Source organism: Leucoraja erinacea, chromosome 28, assembly GCF_028641065.1.
Source record: "Leucoraja erinacea ecotype New England chromosome 28, Leri_hhj_1, whole genome shotgun sequence".
Classification (NCBI taxonomy): domain Eukaryota; kingdom Metazoa; phylum Chordata; class Chondrichthyes; order Rajiformes; family Rajidae; genus Leucoraja; species Leucoraja erinaceus.
Window position 1 is genome coordinate 30,442,818 of NC_073404.1, and position 22,911 is coordinate 30,465,728.

Consider the following 22,911-nt stretch of genomic DNA (forward strand, 5'->3'; position numbering starts at 1 on the left):
TGTCCCCTTTGATCTCTCGTTTTCACACCTTACCTTTCCATATCTCTGTGTCTCTCTCTCCCATGACTCGTTCTCCAGAACGCCACCCATTCCTTCTCTCCAGAGATGCTGCCTGACCCACTGAATTACTCCAGCTTTTTGTGTCTATCTTTAACGTCAGTAAGCATTCTGTCCTGGGCCTCCGCCATTGTCAGATTGAGGTCACAGGCAAACTGGAGGAACAGCACCTCATATTCCACTTGGGTGGCTTTCAATCCAGTGGTAAGAACATTGAAGTACAGAAGGTACTGTTTTGGGAACAGGGACAATAGTGGAGACAGTACAGGTTTGCAGGGCTTGGTTGAAAATGTCTGTGTAGACCAGTGCCAGTTGTTCGGCACAGAGCTTGAGAGGGGGAAACATTGTCCAGTCCTGGAGACTTCTGGCTTTTATGTCTTCTGGACAGCCTCTCCACCTCCTCTATTTTTATTGATGATGGAAAAGTGATGTTGTGCAGCACGGAGGGCATGTGTAGTGGACGTGGCCGCAATCTTTTGCAGTTAGGCTGTAATTGGGTGTGAAGTGGTGATTGGAGAGGGGTGGGTGGGAAAGGGTCCAGTCTTTTCCAACTGGAGTCTTGCTTTAAGTAGGTGTGAAGTGGTGATTGGGGAGGAGTGGGTGTAGAAGGGTCCAGTCTTTGCAGACCTGCAGTAGAACTCATTCAGGTCATTGGTCGGCGGACGATTGTCCAAAGAGCGGGAGGCGTTCCTCTTGTAGCTGGTGATTTCTTGCAAGACTGAAGAAGAGTCACTAGCTGAGAACTTGCTCCTCAACTTCTCAGAGTACCTTTCATACCTTGGCAGCTGATTCCTCTTCTCAGCTTGTACTTTGCCTGCCGCTCCTGTAGGCCTCCTCATTAGACTCAGAGCTAGTTGGAATGCAACAGTCCTCACAAAAGCTGACATATGATGATAGTGTCCGTATACTCACCGAGGTTTGCGTTACATTCCAATCCGTGCAGTCAAAGCAGGATTGTAGGTTCTCAATGCCCTTGCTTGTCCACCTTTCCGTTGCTCTAACCACAGGCTTAGCAGCTTTTAGTTTCTGCCTGTAGGTTGGAATAAGGTGAACTAGACAATGATCAGTTGTCCAAGATATACGAATGGCAGCAGTGTCTAGGGGAACCCAACTCATCTACACTAAAAGGAATTTCTCACAAAAATAAGTTAGCAGTTTAAATCTTACTACCAATAATTTTACAATAGTGAAGGTGGACCCAAGCATTCCTCCCTTCCACCTTAGCAGCAGTCGGGGTTGTGAGCCTTCCCACCAAGCATCCAAATCCTTCCTTACCCGCTTCTTCACCATCACAAAATCACCGGTCACAACTCTAGATGAGGCAGTTGAAGGTGGTAGTTCAATATACGTACACTCGTACTCTGGAATGTAAATCCTTTAATACTTTGGCCAAAGATAAGACGTAATTGGTCATTTCTGTAGTCATATGATGGAAATTAACAACTTTTGGGGCACTTTGGTTCCATGGGGTTCTGAGTGGATGACCATAAACAATCTCTGGTGGGCTCAAGTGTGCTCTCCCTGCTGGTGTAGAGCGCCTCTGGAATAATGCTACAGGAAGCCATTTAAACCAGTCTCCACTCTTAATTTAGCAAGTTTTGTTTTTAATGTCTGGTTAGCTCTTTCAACAAGTCCAGCAGCCTGTGGTCTAAAGTGTAATTGCTGTTGGATGCCCATTTGTTCATAAAACTCTTTATTCACATGTCCTACAAAATGAGGACCATTATCTGAACTTAGCCGAATCGGAATTCCGTATCTCGGAATAATCTCATTCATCAGCACTTTGACCATTGTAGAAGCTTTGTTGTCCACTGTAGGATAAGCTTCAATCCATTTACTGAATACGTCCACAATTACTACTAATACATACTTATATCCCGGACATCTTTCCAACTCAATGTAGTCCATCTGGAGGGTTTCAAAGGGACCTATGGGTAAGGGTGTTTTCCACCTTCCATAGTTGACGCCGTTCCCGGGATTATGTTGCTGACAGACGAGACAATGGCTACTGATCCTCTGGCCAGTGTTTGCGACCTCGGATGCCACCATGTAGCGAATAGTGTATCGCCAGTTGCTTGAGAACCATAATGAGTTGCAAAGTGTACACACTCAATGACCCACGTTGCTAATTTGTCTGTCATACAAGTTTGTCCTGCCGGGGTAACCCACAATCCTGAGACAATCAACCACTTTGTTTCCATAATTTTACATCTTTCTCAGGAGCATCCTGTAACCAAATTATGTCTTCGATAGTTGGCATTGGCTTTTCCGAGGGAGACTTGTCTTTATCTACACTTTTAGTCTGCCTCATCATTTTAGGTACAACCACCCTGCGCCCCCTGAGACATTTCTTTAGCTTCTTGGTCAGCTTGACGATTTCCTATATCTACTGGAATTTGAGCTTTAGTATGGGCACTACATTTTATCACAGAAATTTATTTTGGCAACATTAAGGCTTGTAACAGGTCTTATACGAATTTCTGGTGGGATATCGGTGTTCCCTCTGTCAAGAACCCTCTGTTCCTTCATAACTGGCCCAAATCATGGACCACTCCAAAGGCATACCTAGAGTCGGTGTAAACATTCAGTCTTATATTCTTCCCTACGATACAGGCTCTTATTAAGGAAAACAGCTCTGCTTGTTGTGGAGAGAATTGTGCTCCAGGGATGGAGTCCAATGGGTCCCACTTGGTCTAGTATACATATAAAAGTCTCATCTTGTATGTGTGTATGTTTTGTATCTTTCTCAAAACGCTACGCGCTAGCGCTTAAATGTTTACATATTCTAACTTACATTTTTCCTGTCCACGCCGTACTCAGGTTCACTTAAGATTTCATCCTATATTTCACAAGTTAGTCATAATTAAAGTTTAAAATAAAACCTCACCGAGAGCCTTTTTTCCAGCAGTTTCCAGTGATGATGTCACAATGCCATCTCACAGACATCCAATCACAATGGATCTCATTTACAAATGACATCACGATGGGACATTGCCAATGGTAACCGAAGCTTCTCACAGAGCCATTTTCCAGCAGCTTCCAGTGATGATGTTAGAATGCCACTCACAGTGCACCAATCACAATGGGCTCTCAAGCTGCTGAGTGCCACAATGACATCACAATGGGACGTAGCCACCGTTAACCGCTGCTTCTCACAGAGAGCCTTTTTCCAGGAGCTTCCAGTGATGATGCTATATTTCACATTATTGATGATGAAAACAATAAAAATGCCAACTTTAACAAGATTTTACTCTTAAAATCCTTCCTGCCAGCTTCTCACACACTTCCATACAAAGTTGCAAGACAGGAACACTAAATTTTTCACCTCAATGGGATAACACAGCAAGTGCTTCAACAAGTCAAGAATGCTTTATTGTTATGTGGCCTAGATAGGACAATTAAATTCTTGCTTGCTGCAGCACAACAGAATATGTAAACATATTACAGAACAGGAGATAAAAGTTCAGTGTGCCTATATATCATAGACCATATATGTACACAATAAATAAACAGATAAAGTGCAATAGGCTGTTATTATTCAAAGCTTTTTGATGTTGTGTTTAATAGCCTGATGGCTGTAGGGAAGAAACTGTTCCTGAACCTGGATGTTCCAGATTTCAAGCTCCTGTACCTTCTTCCCGATGGCAACGGAGAGATGAGTGGGTGTAGCCAGGATGGTGTGGGACTTTGATGATGTTGGCAGTCTTTTTGATGCAGCGACTGCAATAGATCCCTTCAATGGTGGGAAGGTCAGAGCCAGCGTGTGGGGGGGTTAGTATGTGTGGGGGGCGGGTGTTAGTGTGTGTGTGGGGGGGGTTAGTGTGTGTGTGGGAGGGTTAGTGTGTGTGGGGGGGGGGGGGGGGGGTGTAGTGTGTGTGGGGGGGGGGTTAGCGTGTGGGGGAGTAAGTATGTGTGGGGGTGGTGTTAGTGTGTGTGTGTGGGGGGGTTAGTGTGTGGGGGTGGGTTAGTGTGTGTGTGTGGGGTTAGTGTGTGTTTGTTGGGTGGTTAGTGTGGGGAGTTTATTGTGCGGGGGGGGGGTTAGTGTGCGTGGGGGGGTTAGTGTGTGTGTGTGTGTGGGGGGGGGGGGGGGGGGGGGGGGTGGGGAATAGTGGAGTTTTATTTTATTTCCAGACCTTTTTTTGTGGGGGGGGGGATTTCACGTGGGAAGGGTTGATTGGCGTTTTACAGAAAAAGATATCAGAACATTTCTCCGATGCCCCCCTCCCCCCCCCCAGACATGGGAAGGAGTGATTGGTTCCGAGGACCCCCAAGACGAGTCCTCGCAGACACCACCCCGCAACCTTTTACAAAAAAATATTCCAGAACTTTCCTCCAACTGCACCCCTGGGTGAGTGGTGGATTATTGCATTGGAGGAACAAGGCCAAACGGGTCCCACTTGGCCTAGTATAGTATTAAAAGTCTTGTCTTGTTTGTGTACATGTGTCCGTGATTGAGTGAGTGAGCTCCTGGACCTACGCCAAAATGGTACATGGTAGCACTACAATGTATGCACCACCTTACTCACCTTTGGCCCGTGGTGGTTTGTATCAAGTTTCGTTCAGATTGATGTTATATGTCACAAGTTATCAGGATCCCAGGTGTGGACACTGAGCCTGGCTCTGAGGCCAACGGCTGCTGCCCCTTCAGGCATGCAAGGAGGGAAAGGAGCGGCACCCTCGAGATCCTGGGGAGGTGAGGAGAGAGTGTGGGGGGATTGCGGGAGAGGAGGGGTAGGGAGGGCGAGGGTGTAAAGTGGGGGAGGAGAGGAGGTTGAGTTCGGGGGAGTGGGAGGTAGGGGATAGAGGGAGAGGGCAGTGGGGGAGGTGTGGAGGGATAGTGGGGGGGTGTAGGGGAAGATGGTGGATAGAGGGATAGGACGGGGGGGTCAGGTGGGGAGAGGAGCTAGGGAGGGAGGGAGTGACTGAGGGTTCAAAGGTTCATTTATTGTCACATACACCAATTGGTGTAGTGAAATACGAGTTGCCACTGCAGCACACTAATAAGAATACAGTACAACACAACATTAAAGAAGAATTTAACATTAAACATAAAAACATCCCTCCACAATGATCTCCCACTGTGAGGGAAGGCACAAAGTCCAGTCCTCTTCCTCTTGTTCACCCATGGTCGAGGCCCATTGAGGCCTCCGCAGTTGCCGCTACGGAGGCCCGATGTTTCAGACCCTCTCGCCAGATGATGGTGCTCTGGCGTCGGGAGAACCCTCTCAGCGGCATGGAATACATGGAACGGCCGCTTCCTCCCCAGAGACTGCGGGTCCCGAAGCCAACAGGCTGCACTGGTCGGAGCTCCAACACTGGCGATCTCGGCGAGAGATCCCAGGCTCCGCGATGTTAAAGTCAGCGCCGCCGCCACTCCGCGATGTTTCAATCGGCGGACTCAGCGTTGCGGAGCTCCAGCACGGTGTACGGGCAAGGCATCGGCCACTCCGCGATGGCGCTCCGAAGCCGAAGATCTGCCCGTGTCCCTACAGGAAAAGCCGCTAAAGTCCCGATGGTAGGCCGCGAGGACGGGGCGAAGATGCGGCTCCGAGAAAAGCCGTCTCTCCGACCAGGTAGGGACTGCAAAATGCAGTTTCCCCCTTACCCCCTCCCCTCCCCCTCCACATAAAAAAGATTAGACCTCCAAACAAAACTTTTTACATATTAAAAATTAAAAAAAGGAGTGAAAGGACGGACAGCTGCAGGCAGGGCAACTGGACGGCGCCCCATAGGGTAGGGGAAAGGAGAGGGAGGGAGGGATTGGGGGAGGGGAGGAGGAGAGTGGAAAGAACAGGGAGGGTATAGAAGAGGGGGAGGGAGTGCGGGGGGGATGAGGGGAAATGAGCCGCGCCTGCGCAGTTGTGAGCTATGGGTGAGTGGTGGAATATTGCGTTGGGGAACGGGTTGCGTTGGGGAACCAGGCCCCACGTGTGACAAGGACCCAACGGGTCCCACTTGGTCTAATAATCTTATCAAAACAAAGGTTTACAATCTATTGCAGCTAATTTTATTTGAGTGACTATGAATTCTTCTTAACAGTTTAGAAAACTTTAAGAAATAAGGCATCAAAAACAATGATGTGAATTGTAACATCAAATGTAACAGCATTGTGAATACACAGGTTAAAAATTAATAATATACAATTTTGAGCAAATTTTTAAGGCATAACCTCCAGTAGCCATTGCAATCCAACAAAAATCCAGTTTGCATTTAATGCAAATTCATAATGAACCTTGATATGGTGCTTTGCAAAACTGGTCATGAAAGAAAATCTTGTATTTCAGTAATAAGTTGTCCACCTATAAATATAACTTATTTTAGTTTTTTAGATACAGCGAGGAAACAGGTCCTTCGGCCCATAGAGTCCATGCTGACCAGTGATCACCCCGTACACTAACACTATCCTACACACACACACACGAGGGACAATTTACAATTTTACCAAAGCCAATTAACCTACAGACTTGGACGTCTTTGGAGTATGGGAGTAAACCGAAGATCCCGGAGGTCACGGGGAGAACGTACAAACGCCTTACCCGCCGTCATGTTCGAACCCAGGTTTCTGACGCTATGAGGCAGCAACTCTACTGTGAGGCAGCAATTCCTCAATTAAAATACACAAGCTACATTATAGAACATAGCAACAGTCACATGGTATTTGTTATCAAGATGTACGACAACACCCTGTGGGCAGTAAATAGAAATTGGAATGTCTAACTCTTATTTCAACATTAAAAATGTCCCAGTCCAACTAAAAGACAATTTAAACATATTTTGAGGGAAATACTAATATCTCTAAAGTTACTGTTAGAGGCGCTCTCTGGAGACATGCTGTTACTCTGGGTTTGGTTCTTTGACCTTGTAATACCTCTTGCTGATCGGAACAGTTAGTCCAAGAAGGAAAGCACACCAATAATTGTTGATTAAGAAGCATTCCAGTAATCCAAATCTATAGAGGATACGATTACATTCCTCTCAGGAATTATGCTTTTCGCGATTCTCTGTAAAAAATAATAAAAAACATGTTATTAGGTGATCGTAAGTCATAAGAGCAGAATTAGGCCATTTGGCCCATCAAGTCTATTCCATCATTCAATCAAGCCTGATCTATCTTCACCCTCTAAACCCCATTCTCCTGCCTTCTCCCTATAAATCTGACACTCGTACTAATCAAGAATCTGGCAATTTCACCTTTAAACGACTTAATCTCACTTTCGCATCCACTCTCTGCACATAGGGACAATTTACAGAGGGCTAATTAACCTACAAAAACCCGCACGTCTTTGGGATGGGGAGGAAATCGGAGCACATGGAGAAAACCCACGCAGATCACAGGGGGAAACGTACAAATTCCATACAGACAGCATCCGTCAGGAACGAACCCAGGACACTATCGCTGTGCGGCAGTAGCTCTACCCACTGCGCCACTATGCAAATTAGTTCAATTATTTTTGTTAAGTTTAGAAATACAGCACGGAACCTGGCAATTCAGCCCACCGAGACCGCGACGACCAGCGATCCCCGCACACTAACACTATCCTACACACACTAGGGACAACTCACAATATTACCAAGCCAATTAACCTACACACATGTACATATTTAGAGTGTGGGAGGAAACTGAAGATCTGCGAGAAAACCCGGGAACAACATACAAACTCTATACGGAGAGCACCCGTAGTCGGGATCGAACCCGGGTCTCTGGCGCTGCGAGGCAGCGACTCTACCCCCTGCGCCATCGCATATTAAAATAGTTAGTTAAATGTTTGTCTCCTACCTCTTGAAGCGTTCCAGGTGTAATGATGATTTTGTATATCATATAGATTGGAACCCAGATAACTGAGGACAGGCCCAAGAAATCGCCCAACACTTTAGACCAGTGAGGGTAGGTGTAATTAAAGAGTTTAATTTTCATCGGAAGTGTCAGAAAACAGATAATGATGAACTGTTGGGAAAAATAATAGGACAAGCGTCAATGAAAACAGAGGCACAAACACAAATCTAAACACATGCAACTCTTTGATTAGAAAGGAAAATAAGTAGTGCTACCAAGAAGTTTAATTTTTCTGATCAATTTTAACTTTGATGTGCCATTAAGCACTGACATCGCAAGCGTTTGACAAAACAACAATAGTTTTGGCAAGAAATACCTGTATGTGCAGATGTGTTAAATGTTCATATTTGCTTTTTTATTGAGAGCTAATAGATCAGAACTAAAAGGGTTTAATACTGTCAGAGTTTCCTCAATACTGGTCCAAATTATAATTGAAAATTAATTCCACATCCCGAATGATTCTACTGGAAGCGATACATAGTTACATAACAACTGAGTTTAAGTTTAGTTTATTGTCACAGTGAAAAGCCTTTCTTGCGAGCTAACCAGACAGCGGAAAGACTACACCTGATTAATATCGAGCCACCCATGGTGCACAGATACAGGATAAAGGGAATAAAGTGAATAATGTTTAGTGCACGATAAAGTCCAGTAAAGTCCGATCAAAGATAGTCTGAGGGTCTCCAATGAGTTGGATGGGAGGTCAGGACTGCTCTCTGGTTGTGGTAGGATGGTTCTGTTGCCTGATAACAGCCGGGAAGAAACTGTCCCTGAATCTGGAGGTGTGCGTTTTCACACCTCTGTACCTCTTACCTGATGGGAGAGGGGAGAAGAGGGAGTGACCAGGATTAGACTGGTCATTGATTATGCTGCTGGCCTTGCTGAGGCAGCATGAGGTGTAGATGGAGTCAATGGAAGGTTTGTTTGGTATTGTTTTGTATTGTACATATTATTCTTTCAATAATTGATCACATTTATTTTTGTTTAAAAAACTAGAGCACGGAATGGACTTGTAAAATTGTTCCAAAACATGGTGCCTCTTCCATGCGGGCAATAGTGGACTATTTCTATACAGTTTCCTAATCGGGATTTGTGTTTAGATATGGCAATACTCTACTGGACTGTTTGTAATTTGTAATTTCACTGTGTGTTTGCCCTTTGCACGTGCGACAATAACACACCATTGGAACAATGAAATGTTTACTTGCTGCAGCTTAACAGATCTATGGTTGAACAAATAAATATATAATATTAACTAATACAATGAATTATTAATAAATTGTATCATTAATTAATATTTGCAATACCAGCATTGAAGCAGTTACCACATTCATAACCAGCTGCCGCCATTTATTGCCAAACAGCTTTTGCCAAAAGACTTGCCCCTCACATCTGCTTCAAACTTTGCCCCGCTCACCTCAAACTATGCCTTCAAGTGTTTGATTTATCCATCCTGGGTAAAAAGGGTTCAGACTGTCTACCTTATCTATGCCACTCATGATTTATATTTACTTCTATCGGGGTCTCCCCTCAACCTCTGGCGTTCCAGAGAAAACAATCCTAATCTGTCCAAAAATAGACACAAAGTCAGACTCAAGAAGGGTCCTGACCCAAAACATCACCCATACTTTTGTCCAGAGATGCTGTCTGATCCGCAGTGTTATTCCAGCACTTTGTTGTCTATCTTCGGTTTAAACGCACATCTGTAGTTCATTTCTACACACCAAGTCTGTCCAACCTCTCCCTGCAGCTAAAACCCTCCAGAGATGCTGCCTGACCCGCTCAGTTCTCCAGCATTTTGTGTCTATCTTCGGTGTACAACGAGTATCTGCCATTCTTTCCCACATCATTCTGGCAACCCTCCTCTACACTCTCTCCAAATAGAATGCCTCCATCAATAGAATGCATAGGAAGGAACTACAGATGCTGCCTTACACCAGCGATAGACACAAAATGCTGGAGTAACTCAGCGGGACAGGCAGCATCTCTGGAAAGAAGGAATGGGTGACGATCTTCATTCTGAAGAAGGGTCTCAACCTGAAATGTCACACATTCCTTCTATTGATTTCTCTAACTCAGGTAGCCCTGGCATTCCCTCTCTTTCCATTCCTCCCCCAACCAAGTCACACCAGCTTCTTATTTTCACCCAACAAATAGCTAACAATGTGTAGGAAGGAACTACAGATGTTGGCAGACAGAAACCGAAGAAACACAAAATGCTGAAGTAAAAAAGGACAGCATCTGTGGAGAGATGGAATGGGTGACGTTTAGGGTCAAGACGTCTCCTTTATGGCCAGTTTCCTTTATCATCGTTACTTTTTTGCATCTCTTTAATTCATTGTTCTACATCTCCCTTTCTACACCATCTTCTATATCTCTCGTTTCCCTTTCCCATGACTTTCAGTCTGAAGAAGGGTCTCGACCCAAAACGTCACCCATTCCTTCTCTCCACGGATGCTGCCAGTCCCGTTGAGTTACTCCAGCTTTTTGTGTCTATCTTCGGGGTAATGTCCATGTCTTGCAGATAACATTTCTTCAGACAGATCTCTATTGCAAGGCATTAACTCAGGAGATGCCCCCCCCCCCCCCTTGCTCTGACAGAACTTAACAACCGTGGGAAGAATGGAACAAGTAATCTTACCAGAAGAAAAATTGGACTAATAATGGCCCAGCATGTCTGCCAGAACTTCCCAGGAACGGTCCCAATCATTTCCCAAATATCTGCGCATAATTGTTTCATACCTAAAGCATTGAGACAAAAAGTGATCATGAATCAACCCAGTTCAAAACTTGAGCAAAATACAAAGTGCAGGGGCAGCGAATTGTGGACGCAGCCCAGACCATCACTCAAACCAACTTCCCGTCCTTTGACTCCATCTATACCTCATGCTGTTTCGGTAAGACAAGCAGCATCATCAAGGACCAGTCTCAACCCAGCCACTCCATCTTCTCCCCTCTCCTATCAGGCAAAAGGTACAGAAGTGTGAAAACGCACTGCTCAAGGTTTAGGCACAGTTTCTTCCCAGCTGTTATCAGGCAACTGAACCATGCTACCAGTCCTGGACTAGCTGCTGGGATGAAACTGTCCCTGAATCTAGAGGTGTGTGTTTTCACACTTCTGTACCTCTTGCCTAATGGGAGAGGAGAGAAGAGGTAGTGGCCAGGGGGCAGAATAGTGGAGAACAGAGGCACACCAGGGTAGTCGAACAGGAAATAGAGGGGGAAGATGGGAGTGGTCGTTGGAGGATTCAACGATCGTACCGCAAGGCTGCAAGTTACCCAAGTGGAATATAATAATAATAATAATATATTTTATTTATGGGCGCCTTTCAAGAGTCTCAAGGATATGAGGTTCTGTTCCTCCAGTCTGCGTGTGGCCTCACGCTGTCAATGGAGGAAGCCCACGACAGAAATGTCAATTATCTTTGATGCACTGATTGTTTATTTTACTTCGGAGTCACGCGAGTGACTTCATGAAGAACCCCGCTTCCACGCATGCGTGTCATATCGCTACACGCATTGCAACGAGTCACACAGAGGGGAACGGCGTTCCCCAAGCGGGAGATTTGAAAGTCGGGAACAGCAGGTAAGCGACTCTGCGTTCCTTTTTTCTACTTACTTTTAGGTGGCTGCGGAAAGCCGGCGGGGAGACCCGTGGAGGGCGAGCAGCCAGCAGCAGCAACAGCACGAGTTTCCCTGGGGAGGGGAACAACCTGAGCCCGACTTTGCTCCCGCACCGGCAAAATTCACCTCTCGGCCGGGCGGGAAGCAAAGTAAAAAAGGTCCCTATGCCAGTCTCAAACGAGACTGGCTTGGGAGCAGTCGGTAGCAGCCAGCACAGAGGCTGCGGGACAGACAGCTCGGACCAGCGGTACCGGGGCTCGAAAAGCTCAGCGAGTGCAGCCGCACTTATGGAGTCGGAACGGGACGTTCGGGCTGAAAACCTTCTTCACAAGGTAAGGGCCAGGGGATCCATAGGAACAGCCGGGGTTACCGGCTGCGGAACTGCCGCGAAGGACCAGGCCCGTGAACACCGGGGTCGGTCCAAGCGGCTTGAACCCGACACAGGGAACGACGGTCACCGGCGGGAGAAGGGAAGTCGGGAACAGCAGGTAAGAGACCCTGCGTTTTCCTTCAACTTACCTTTCTAGGTGCAGACATGGACCAGGTCCATGTAAGGTGCAGAAGGCCGGCGGGAGAACCGCGGAGGAGCGGCAGCAGCAGCAGTAGCAGCAGCAGCGGCAGCGGCAGCAGCAGTGGCAGCCGGCAGCTGCAGGAGCACAGGCAGCTGCAGGAGCACAGACAGCGGCAGGAGCACAGGCAGCAGCAGTGGCAGCTGGCACTTCGTGAGGAGCTGGCAACGGCAGGAGCAGCATGGGCACATCGGTTCCCGGAGAGGGAAAAACACTTGTGCCCAACTTCGCTCCAGCATGGTGAGAAAGTTCATTTCTCGGCAGCAAAGGACTTTGCAGTTGACTGGCTGCAATCTACTACAAGGGACCAGTATGTGAGTACCAGGGTCGGTCCCAGCGGGGTTTTTAGTTACAATAATCGCTTCTCGGGGTTTTTGGCTAAGATCAAGTGTAGTATCTGTTCTTATCAGTTTAATATCTGATACACCCCTTATCTAGGGACTATATATATTATATAAAAACTATAGTAGCTGTTATCATCAGTTTTAATGTCTTATATGTCCCTTATCTAAGGACCATATAAGTAGGAGTGCCCAGAATTGAGGGCATTAGAGTGGGGTTGACCGGCTGCAACGACCATAAGGGACCAGTACCGTCAGTACGGGGGTGGGTCCCAGGGGTCTTAGATAAAGGAGCAGCCAGGAGTGCTGAGAGCGTTGAAGCCAGGTTAAAGGAATAGATGGAAGCAGCTGTGCCAGTTATCCTCCACACCGGCCATATCCACTTCACGGAAGGAAGGACAAAACTGGAGAAGGAGGACCATGGAACAGCGGGCAGCCAGCAGCAGCCAGCGGCACTTGGATCAACCGTAGTGGGATCAGCTGTGCCCGATGTCGGCCCCGCACCGGCCAGATCCATGTGACCGAGCGGTAGGCTAGACACAAATCAAACAAGGTAGTGGACTCAGAAGGGTCCGACTTTGCATAAAACCGCCGGCAACCAGCGCCCGAGAGGGCTGGAGCGGGAAGAAGCGGTGTATGGAGCCTTGCTCCAACGTGATAAAACCACAGCAGTACCTCTTTGAGGGCTGCACAATGCTTCTACCCCATCAGAGGGGAGCACTGTGGGTCAGTTCTGGGTTGACTTGCAAGAGGGGTCCGCAGAACAAAAGACAAGTGGGCAGCAGTTAAGCCCCACAGGGGTACCCCGTGTGGGACCCTAGAGATCTCTAACTCTATAAAAAAGAGTAGGCAGGACCCTGATGGGCCAGAGCCTGGTAATACAGCGTCCCATGATCCTAACACAGCAGGGACTCTGCTGGACATGGTGGCCGATTACTTTAGCCAAGTCAAACATGGGTAGACTTGGATCCAGGATGGCAATAGTATTACTATATGTCTGGCCACATACGCCAACAAGAAAAATTTACAAACACTGGCCAGACATCTGCCACCTGGCAACGGTGAGGCATTACAGGTGCCCAGTGTAATCCAATGCATTTGGCAGCATATGGACGAACATCAGGAACCAGGACCTCAAGATCCAGAGAACCTTCAAGGGATTGACGGAAGGCATCATAGCATACACCAGCACCCTGGACTAAACGTAGGTAACCAAAGACCATCAAGACGCACTAGATCTGTTTAATAATATGCAATATGACCTGAACTACACGTGGAAGGCGGCCATTCAGCCAGCACTAGGACCCCAAAAATGCTACCATTTGCAAATAAAGAACCGTGTGTGGACTAAGCTAAGACACTGGGGCTCATCAAGGCCAGCGCAAGGGCCTATTTTGGAGCATGATACCAGCCACAGGCAAGGCCATAAAAAATGTGGCTCATACCAGTAGCAGTGTCAGAAATCAATATAACCTGCAGGATCCGTTTTAGGGTATGGCCAGGGCGGCCACCCTGGAAGATGCGGAAGCCTCAACCTCCCACACAACCCCGAACAAGAAATATTAAACCAGAACCTTATTTTCAAAAAACCAAGGAAATAACAAAACCACCGGTAACCATGGAGGTAGGTGGGTGGGGTTTCTTCTGTTAAATAGGGACCTACGAGGGTAGGGGAGGTTGCAACACTATAGTTATGTATGGTATATAATCACTACAGATTCATATAATCTCAGCAGTATTCAGGGTTATCTGATAGGGTTTTTCTCATCCCATTAACCACAGTACATCATACACCAGAAGGGCATTTTGTCCTTACATAAACCAAACAATCTAAAACCCACATGGTGCTACAAGAATTGTACACAAAAGATGGGATTGAACATATTTATTAAAAAATAAGATAGAGTAGGGTTGCAGGATTATCATTGATTTTAACCCTAAACACATTTGTTCTAGATATTCATTTTAGGATGGATGCTCTTATTATTCATAAAGACTTGGTGTCAGTTGCGGGTTTCTATATGGCAGGCATTGACTCAATAGAGAAACTTTGGCAATATAGAGCTTACAAAAGGGGCAATCATTAGCCCCAATATTATGTACTAAAATTCGTAAACCAGCTTGGCATTGTTATGTAAATAAGCCATAGGGTGAGGTTTTCCCCCGTTCGGACCCATCATTGGGGTACTAGGGAAAATTCAACCACACTCGGCATCTGGAATTTTCAGAGTACCCGACTGACCTTCTCAATCATGGTATTTCAGTCTTACAGGTGATGGTGTTAGAACCATGTTCCCTATGAACATTGCCAAAAAATTATTGATTTATCCAGTGACTGGAGGCAGTCATCCATGCCATAACACTTTGGATTTATTGATTTGTAGAGTCTAACAGACCCACTACACTGTCAGACAGGACGATGAATCTCATCTCATCTGCACTAAGACTGTCAACACGGAAGCAGTACCTTGGACACATCAAGAAATGGGGCATATACTGCTTGGACAACAATCTCGACCAAAAGGCCAAGAACATTCTGGCCGTATTGGAATTTTAACAAGCCTCCATTAGGATAATCGATGGAGCTACAGTGCCATCAATAGTGCCACAAGTGCACTCTCCAATTACCTATCACAAGGATCGGAACGGCACGCGGTGGGAACGCACCCCTGGTAAGCTAACCAGGTACTCCGAAATCTGGGACATGGGTGTCGTTTTCTCAACATGCTGAGTAGCTTGTAGCTCATAACAGCGTTGTCACCTCAGTAACAGACCAGGAAGATGGTTATGCTCATGGTGTTATTTACCGCACAACAAGTCCAGCCATTAAGCAAACCGAGCCTGGACTCCCTGATCCATCTCACCGAGAAACTGGTGTTGTCATACAGGATTTAATAAAAGAAAACAGATCGGGTTCCTCGGGTCTAGGGTTTGATTTTATGGTACACCCATATGGCAAACGACTGTGTATAACAAGACACATCTAACAATACATAGCATATACTCAGAACATTCGAGGTCAGAGTATGGAGTTGTTTATCTCTTACAAGAAACTGCATGATAGGGTCACGACTCAAACTATTTCAAGGTGGCTCAAATAGGTCCTAAAAATGGCAGGAATAGACACTGATGTTTCAACTCTCATTCCACCAGGACTGCAGCAACATCCGCAGCAATATTATACAGGTACCCACAGACCAAATCCTCAGAATGGCAGGAGGGTCATTTTAAAAAAGGGTTTTTCCACAGGTTGTATAATAAACCAGTTAATTTGGAGCCATCATTGTATTAAGAAAACATTTTAGGTTCAACAAAATGATTTGGCCGATAGGTTACAGGGTTATGATTCTCAAATTTTAAAAAATGTTATATATTTTTTTTTTTTCGTTATACCACACAACTCTTTGTATAATTGTGTTTTAAAACTACTAATGATGCTCTCTCCCAATACCCAAGGCAGTTGTGAAGCATGGACTCGTTCCACGGCATGAGGTCACAGAGCTTTGAAATCTTCACGAAGTCACTCACGTGACTCCGAAGTAAAATAGTAAGATTAAACGAGAACTTACCAGTTTGAAGTTTGATCTGTATTTTATGAGGAGTTACGATGAGGGATTTCGTGCCCTCCGCTCCCACCCTCTTATGATCATATCAAAAACTGGTATCTCTTTGATAATCTTACTATGTTAGATCATTATAGGTTTCTGTGACCTCACACCGCTGCTTTGAAGAATGACACGCATGCGTGGAAGCGGGGTTCTTCACGAAATCCCTCATCGTAACTCCTCATAAAATACAGATCAAACTTCAAACTGGTAAGTTCTCGTTTAATCTTACTATTTTCCTACAGATGTAGCCAGACCTGCCGAGTATTTTCAGCATTCTCTGTTTTTCTTACAGTATGAAGTTTGGATTATACTTGATAGTTTAGACTTTAGAAATACCGTGTGGAAACAGGCCCTTCGGCCCACCGAGTCCACGCCGACCAGCGATCACCACTGTACACTAGCACTACCCTACTAACTAGGGACTGCTTACAATTTTTAACAAAGCCAATTAACCTACAAACCCACACGTCTTTGGAGTGTGGGAGGAAACCGGAGCACCCGGAGAAAACCTACAATGTCCCAGGGAGAACAAACTCCGTACAGACAGAACCCGTGGTCGAGATCGAACCCGGGTCTCTGGCGCTGTGAGGCAGCAACTCTACCGCTGTGCCATTGTGCCGCCAACATTTTTACAAGGTAGCAAATTTCACATTTTTAGTTCCTACGGATAAAAGATGCTGAACATTTCTTTATTGGATCTACAATTGACTATCTAGTGTTATGGGGTCATAGAGTGATATAGTGTGAAAGCAGGCCCTTTGGCCCAACTTGCCCACACCAACCAACATGTCCCATCTACATTAGTCCCACCTGCCATTGTTTGGCACTGTAAACTTGTCCTATCCATGTACCTGTCCAAATGTTTCTTAAACATTGCAATAGTCCATGCCTCAACTTCCTTTTCCAGCAGCTTGCTCCATACATCCACCACCCTTTGCGTAAAAAGGTTACCCCTCAGGTTCCTATTAAATCTTTCCCCCTTCTTTCCACGCTCACCTTAAACCTATCGGTATGTCCTCTGGTTCACGATTCCAATACTCTGGGCAACAGTCTCTGTGCATCTACCCGATCTATTCCTCTCAATGATTTTGTACATCTCTATAAGATCACGGTTCAGTTTTTATTAACTAGCGCTAATTAATTCCATTGTTAGTGGACATATTTTTTCCCGATCTTTCCCAGTCTCACTACAAGTGGAATCAGCCTTGCACAAGTGCAGAGTAACTTACCGTAAAGCCAACACACAGCAACGGTCTCCAGAAACACCACAACAATAATAGCGGTTCCTGTGGCATATAGTTCAAATAATGTCACCACGTATGCTCCACCCTGAATTGAAACAAGTAAATAAGACCTTGCTGTGAATGGTTTGCAGAGCAGAGGAACAATGGCTCAGGAATTCAGTAACATCAACAGTTCAGTTTAGTTTATTGTCACGTGTACCGAGATACAGTGAAAAGCTTTTTGTAGCATGCTAACCAGTCAGCGTAGACTATACACGATTACAATTGGGACATTTAATGTGCATTCATTCATTCATTCATTCATAGATACATGGTAAGGGAATAACGTACAGTTCAACATAGTCCCGATCAAGTCCAAGGATCATCAAAGAGGTAGACAGCAGTTCAGCCCTGCTCTCTGGTTGTGGTAAGATTCTCCTCTATCGATTATGATCTTATGACAATTTAAGGGCCGTACCGCCTAATTTAATTCATAAATTTTATTTTTTAAACATCAGTAATATAAAAAAATTGACCTGGGTTTGATCATGACCGGCATCCGGAAGTGGTGGCGCTGGGAACGGCTGCGGCTCGCCTGCAGTCCGTTTGTCTTTTACTTTTTTGTGGTTTTTTTTTTCGTTGTGTCTAGTTGTTTTTTGTTTTTTTAGGCTGTGTTTATGTGGGGAGTGAAACGGGGGCTGCTGTCACTCCCTTCGGGGGAATACGACCTTTTTGTCGTATCCCTCTTCTCTGCCTCCGTCTACGCTGAGGCCTAGCAGAGCCGGCGACCTCGGAACTCTGGAGGCAGCTGACAGGACTCGTCCTGGGCTCGCTCCCTGCCCAGCCCGGGATGGAACGGTGCTCCCGTGAGAGCGGCATGGTGAGGGGCTGGAGTGGCCCAGCCCGAGGGAGGAATGGCACTCCCGTTGGAGTGGCCCAGTCCGAGGGAGGAACGGCACTCCCTTCAGAGTGGCCCAGCCCGAGGGGGGAACGGCACTCCCGTCGGAGTGGCCCAGCCCGAGGGTGGAACAGTACTCACGTGAGGGCGATCCGGTCCGGGGGCTGGGACGGTGCTCCGGTGGCTGGGACGACATTCTGGCGGCGGTGTCCAGAGTCCTGGGTTCAGCCGCGGGCCGGCGGCTGCGTGTGCTGGACTGGAGGTACGGCGGCTTCGACCACCTCGGGCCGCAGTGTTTGAACCGGCCCATTCGCAGGGTTCGGTGAGCTGCGGGACTGTTTGTACCATCGCCCGGTGGGGAATCGCCTCAGCGCAGAGGGAGAAGAGGGAAGAGACTGCAGCCCTAAGATTTTTGCCTCCACCACAGTGAGGAGGTGTTTGGAGGACTCACTGTGGTGGATGTTAATTTGTGTTTATTGTTGTTTATTATTGTATCATTGTATGTATGACTGCAGGCACGAAATTTCGTTCAGACCATAAGGTCTGAATGACAATAAAGGAAATTCAATTCAATTCAATTCAATACAGTTCAACATAGTCCCGATCAAGTCCAAGGATCATCAAAGAGGTAGACAGCAGTTCAGCCCTGCTCTCTGGTTGTGGTAAGATTCTCTATCGATTATGATCTTATGACAATTTAAGGGCCGTACCGCCTAATTTAATTCATACATTTTATTTTTTAAACATCAGTAATATAAAAAAATTGACCTGGGTTTGATCATGACTGTGGGTGCTGTCTGTACGGAGTTTCTACGTTGTCCCCGTGACCTGCGTGGGTTTTCTCCAAGCTCTTCCGTTTCCTCCCACACTCCAAAGACGTACAGGTATGTAGGTTAATTGGCTTGATAAATGTAACCATTGTCGCTAGTGGTTATAGGATAGTGTTAATGTGCGGGAATCGCTGGCCGGCGCGGACCCGGTGGACTGAAAGGGCCTGTTTCCGCGCTGTATCTCTAAACTAAACTAAACTAAACATCCTTTAATTCTGAGGTTGTGACCTCTAGTCCCAGCCACTCCCATTAATGGAAAAGTCCTCTCCACTCTATCTAGCAATGTTACAAAATTTTGAGATTTTAAAAATCAAGTCCCATCAGATAAAGCATAACAACAAGTTTAATTTGACACCAAATTCACTTTCATATCTCAAGTATTAAAAATGTTATGGCCATTTTCATACTCGGAAATTAGCATCTTGTTCCCTATTGATTTTCAATGGACATTACAAAAAAGCTGTGATCTTGGATAGTCAAAAGCCCGTAACTTTCTTAAGAATTAAGAGAACTGAATGAAATTTTCACCTATCATAGATTGAAGCATTCTGAAAAGATATAAAACAATCTTACTTGGATGACATGAAATTAAAGCATATAATTAGCTAATTACCTAATTGTAGCTAATTACAAAATTGACCGATGTGACAGAAATGGTAATAAACAACCAGACTGCCTTGAAAATTCAAAAATGTGATATTCTCAAGATCAGAACTTTAGTATTATTGTATAATATGCTGTAAGTCAGTTATGGATAGGTAAATAAATTACAATTTCTAGCAAAAGACCAAGTCTTTCTGGAGAAGATCAGCTGCTAGCTGGTACATTGGCATATCATAATCAGTAGCATCATCATACTCCTCAGACTGCAACCAATAAGCAACTCTGTACATGTTGTTTTTCCTCAATTTTTCAATTTTAGAAAAAAAGGTAGAGATTATAAAGTTAAACGCTAAAACAAATAGTGAATACTAAAAAAGAAAATCATGTTTAATCAAAATTCAATTACTAGATATAAACATCTATCCATTTCTTAAATAGCCTAAGTGTCCAAAGATTATTCACAAATAATTCACAATATAACATGATTTTTATATCTAATTTACATTAATTTATAGGCCAAATGGAAGGAATTTAGTGTTAAATTGCTGTAAATAAATGCCCATTTAAATCGGCTTTCTAGTGGGTTCATGTGAACGTGCTGGTTTAGAACGTTCACATCGCGCTGGATTAGTGCCCTCAAATGCCGAGAAAAATACTGCGGGATATAAAAAGCCCAAAATGAACTACTCACTATAGAAAACTTTATAAACAGGGTTATATACACGCCCCATTTAATGTAAAAATAAGGTACATACCTTTAATTGTTTGCTTTATAAAACCCTGGGGCTGCGAGAGGTTGCGGAGCGAGAGAGTGATTTTAAAATTATTATAACTATTATTCGAGGCCTATAAAACTAATAATACCTTTTGCGACCGGGTCTTGCAGCGATTTTTCGTTAATGATTTACTAGGCTGAACATCTGCGATTAGAACAGCCTAGTAAAAATCGCATTTTAAACCCGCCCCCTCCAAACAGCGCCAAAATCGCGGACATGGCTTTGGGCAGATTCCCAATGACGATTCAGGTAGGTTTTGTAACATACCTACTCTATCGAAGCCTTTCACTATTCAAGACAATTCTAGCACTTCATTAAACAGCACGCAAACAAAACCTTTTCCCTGAATCCTGTTGTATGTGACAATAATAAACCAGAATCAATAATATCCTACTTACAATCGTGCTTTCCATTCCATAAACAGATGTAGCTGCCTGAATATTAAACAAACCCACTAATCAGTCCAGTGAAGGCAATTATACGTTTTTAAGATAAACTCATTGTGACAAATCACTCTCCCTAATCTGTCTGTACTAAGCAAGCAATATAGAAGTGTAAAAAAGACACAATGTGTTGGAGTAACTCAGCGGGTCAAGCAGCATCTCGGGAGAACAAGGATAGGTGACGTTTCACAGTGCTGGAGTACAGCGGGTCAGGCAGGAAAAATTACAAAAGATTCTCGAATTAATGGGAAGGAAAGTTCGCGAAGGGATAAAATAGGAAGGTCGGGACCAATTGCGAGTGGTGCAGGGGGAACGTGAATACAGAGGTCAAAGTGTTGTATATGAATGCGCGAAGTATAAGAAATAAAGTGGACGAGCTTGAGGCTCAGTTAGAAATTGGCAAGTATGCTGTTGTGGGAATTACTGAGAAATGGCTGCAAGAGGGCCAGGGCTGGGAACTGAATATTCAAGGGTATACCTCCTATCGAAAAGACAGACAGGTGGGCAGAGGGGGTGGGGTTGCTCTGTTGGTGAGGAATGAAATTGAAACACGAGATGTGGAGTCAGTATGGATAGAACTAAGGAATTGTAAGGGTAAAAAGACTTTAATGAGACTAATCTACAGGCCCCCCAAACAGTAGCCTGGACATAGGGCGCAAGTTGAATCAGGAGTTAAAATTGGCATGTCGCAAAGGTAATGCTGTGGTTGTTATGGGAGATTTCAACATGCAGGTAGACTGGGAAAATCAGGTTGGTACTGGACCCCAAGAAAGGGAGTTTGTAGAGTGCCTCCGTGATGGATTCTTTGAACAGCTTGTATTGGAGCCAACCAGGGAGAAGGCAGTTCTGGATTTAGTGTTATGTAATGAACTGGATTTGATAAAGGACCTCGAGGTTAATGAGCCATTAGGAGGCAGTGACCATAACATGGTCAGGTTTAATCTACAATTGGAGAGGGAGATGGGTAGATCAGAGGTGTCAGTATTACAGTTGAATAAAAGGGACTATGGGGCCATGAGGGAGGAGCTGGCCAAAGTTGACTGGAAAGATACACTAGCAGGGATGACAGTGGAACAAAAATGGCAGTTATTTCTAGGAATAATACAGAAGGTGCAGGATCAGTTCATTCCTAGGAGGAAGAAAGATTCCAAGGGGAGAAAGGGGCGACCGTGGCTGACAAGAGACATCAGGGACGGTATAAAAATTAAAGCGAAGAAGTACAATGTAGCAAAGATGAGCGGGAAGCAAGAGGATTGGGTAATGTTTAAAGAACAACAGAAGATAACCAAAAAGACAATACGGGGAGAAAAGATGAGGTGCGAAGGTAAGCTAGCCAAGAATATGAAGCAGGATAGTAAAAGCTTCTTTAGGTATGTGAAGAGGAAAAAATTAGTTAAGACCAAAGTTGGACCCTTGAAGACCGAGAAAAGTGAATTTATTACGGGGAACAAGGAAATGGCTGATGAGTTGAACAGGTACTTTGGATCTGTCTTCACGAAGAAGGACACAAACAATCTTTCTGATATAAGGTACACAAAATTGCTGGAGAAACTCAGCGGGTGCAGCAGCATCTATGGAGCGAAGGAAATAGGCGACGTTTCAGGCCCAAACCCTTCTTCAGACTGATGGGGGGTGGGGGGGAGAAGGAAGGAAAAGGGGAGGAGGAGGAGCCCGAGGGCGGGCGGATGGGAGGAGACAGCTAGAGGGTTAAGGAAGGGGAGGAGACAGCAAGGGCTAGCAAAATTGGGAGAATTCAATGTTAATGCCATCCGGACGCAAGGTCCCCAGGCGGAATATGAGGTGCTGTGCCTCCAATTTCCGCTGTTGCTCACTCTGGCAATGGAGGAGACCCAGGACAGGGAGGTCGGATAGGGAATCTTCCTGATATAGTGGCCAGAGGATCTGGGGTGACGGAGGAAATGAAGAAAATCCACATTAGGCAGGAAATGGTGTTGGGTAGACTGATGGGACTGAAGGCTGATAAATCCCCAGGGTCTGATGGTCTGCATCCCAGGGTACTTAAGGAAGTGGCTCTAGAAATCGTGGATGCATTGATGATAATTTTCCAATGTTCTATAGACTCAGGATCAGTTCCTGTGGATTGG

At 45.4% G+C, this 22,911-nt stretch overlaps 1 protein-coding gene and 1 pseudogene across 2 annotated transcripts in view; one reads left to right on the forward strand and one right to left on the reverse strand.

Moving 5' to 3' along the window:
• Positions 1 to 6,047: 6,047 nt before the first annotated feature.
• Positions 6,048 to 22,911, reverse strand: part of LOC129710869 (sodium-dependent serotonin transporter-like) — a 45,810-nt gene continuing 28,946 nt past the window's right edge. For both annotated transcript variants that reach the window (XM_055658160.1, XM_055658159.1), the window contains 4 exons: positions 17,263 to 17,362; positions 10,533 to 10,633; positions 7,835 to 8,002; positions 6,048 to 7,058 (listed from right to left, as the gene is read on the reverse strand). In XM_055658160.1, coding sequence (XP_055514135.1) covers positions 6,981 to 7,058; positions 7,835 to 8,002; positions 10,533 to 10,633; positions 17,263 to 17,362 — 447 coding nt within the window. In that variant the 3' untranslated portion in view covers positions 6,048 to 6,980. The remainder of the gene's footprint in view (positions 7,059 to 7,834; positions 8,003 to 10,532; positions 10,634 to 17,262; positions 17,363 to 22,911) is intronic.
• On the forward strand, positions 12,442 to 12,550 carry LOC129710909 (U2 spliceosomal RNA; annotated as a pseudogene).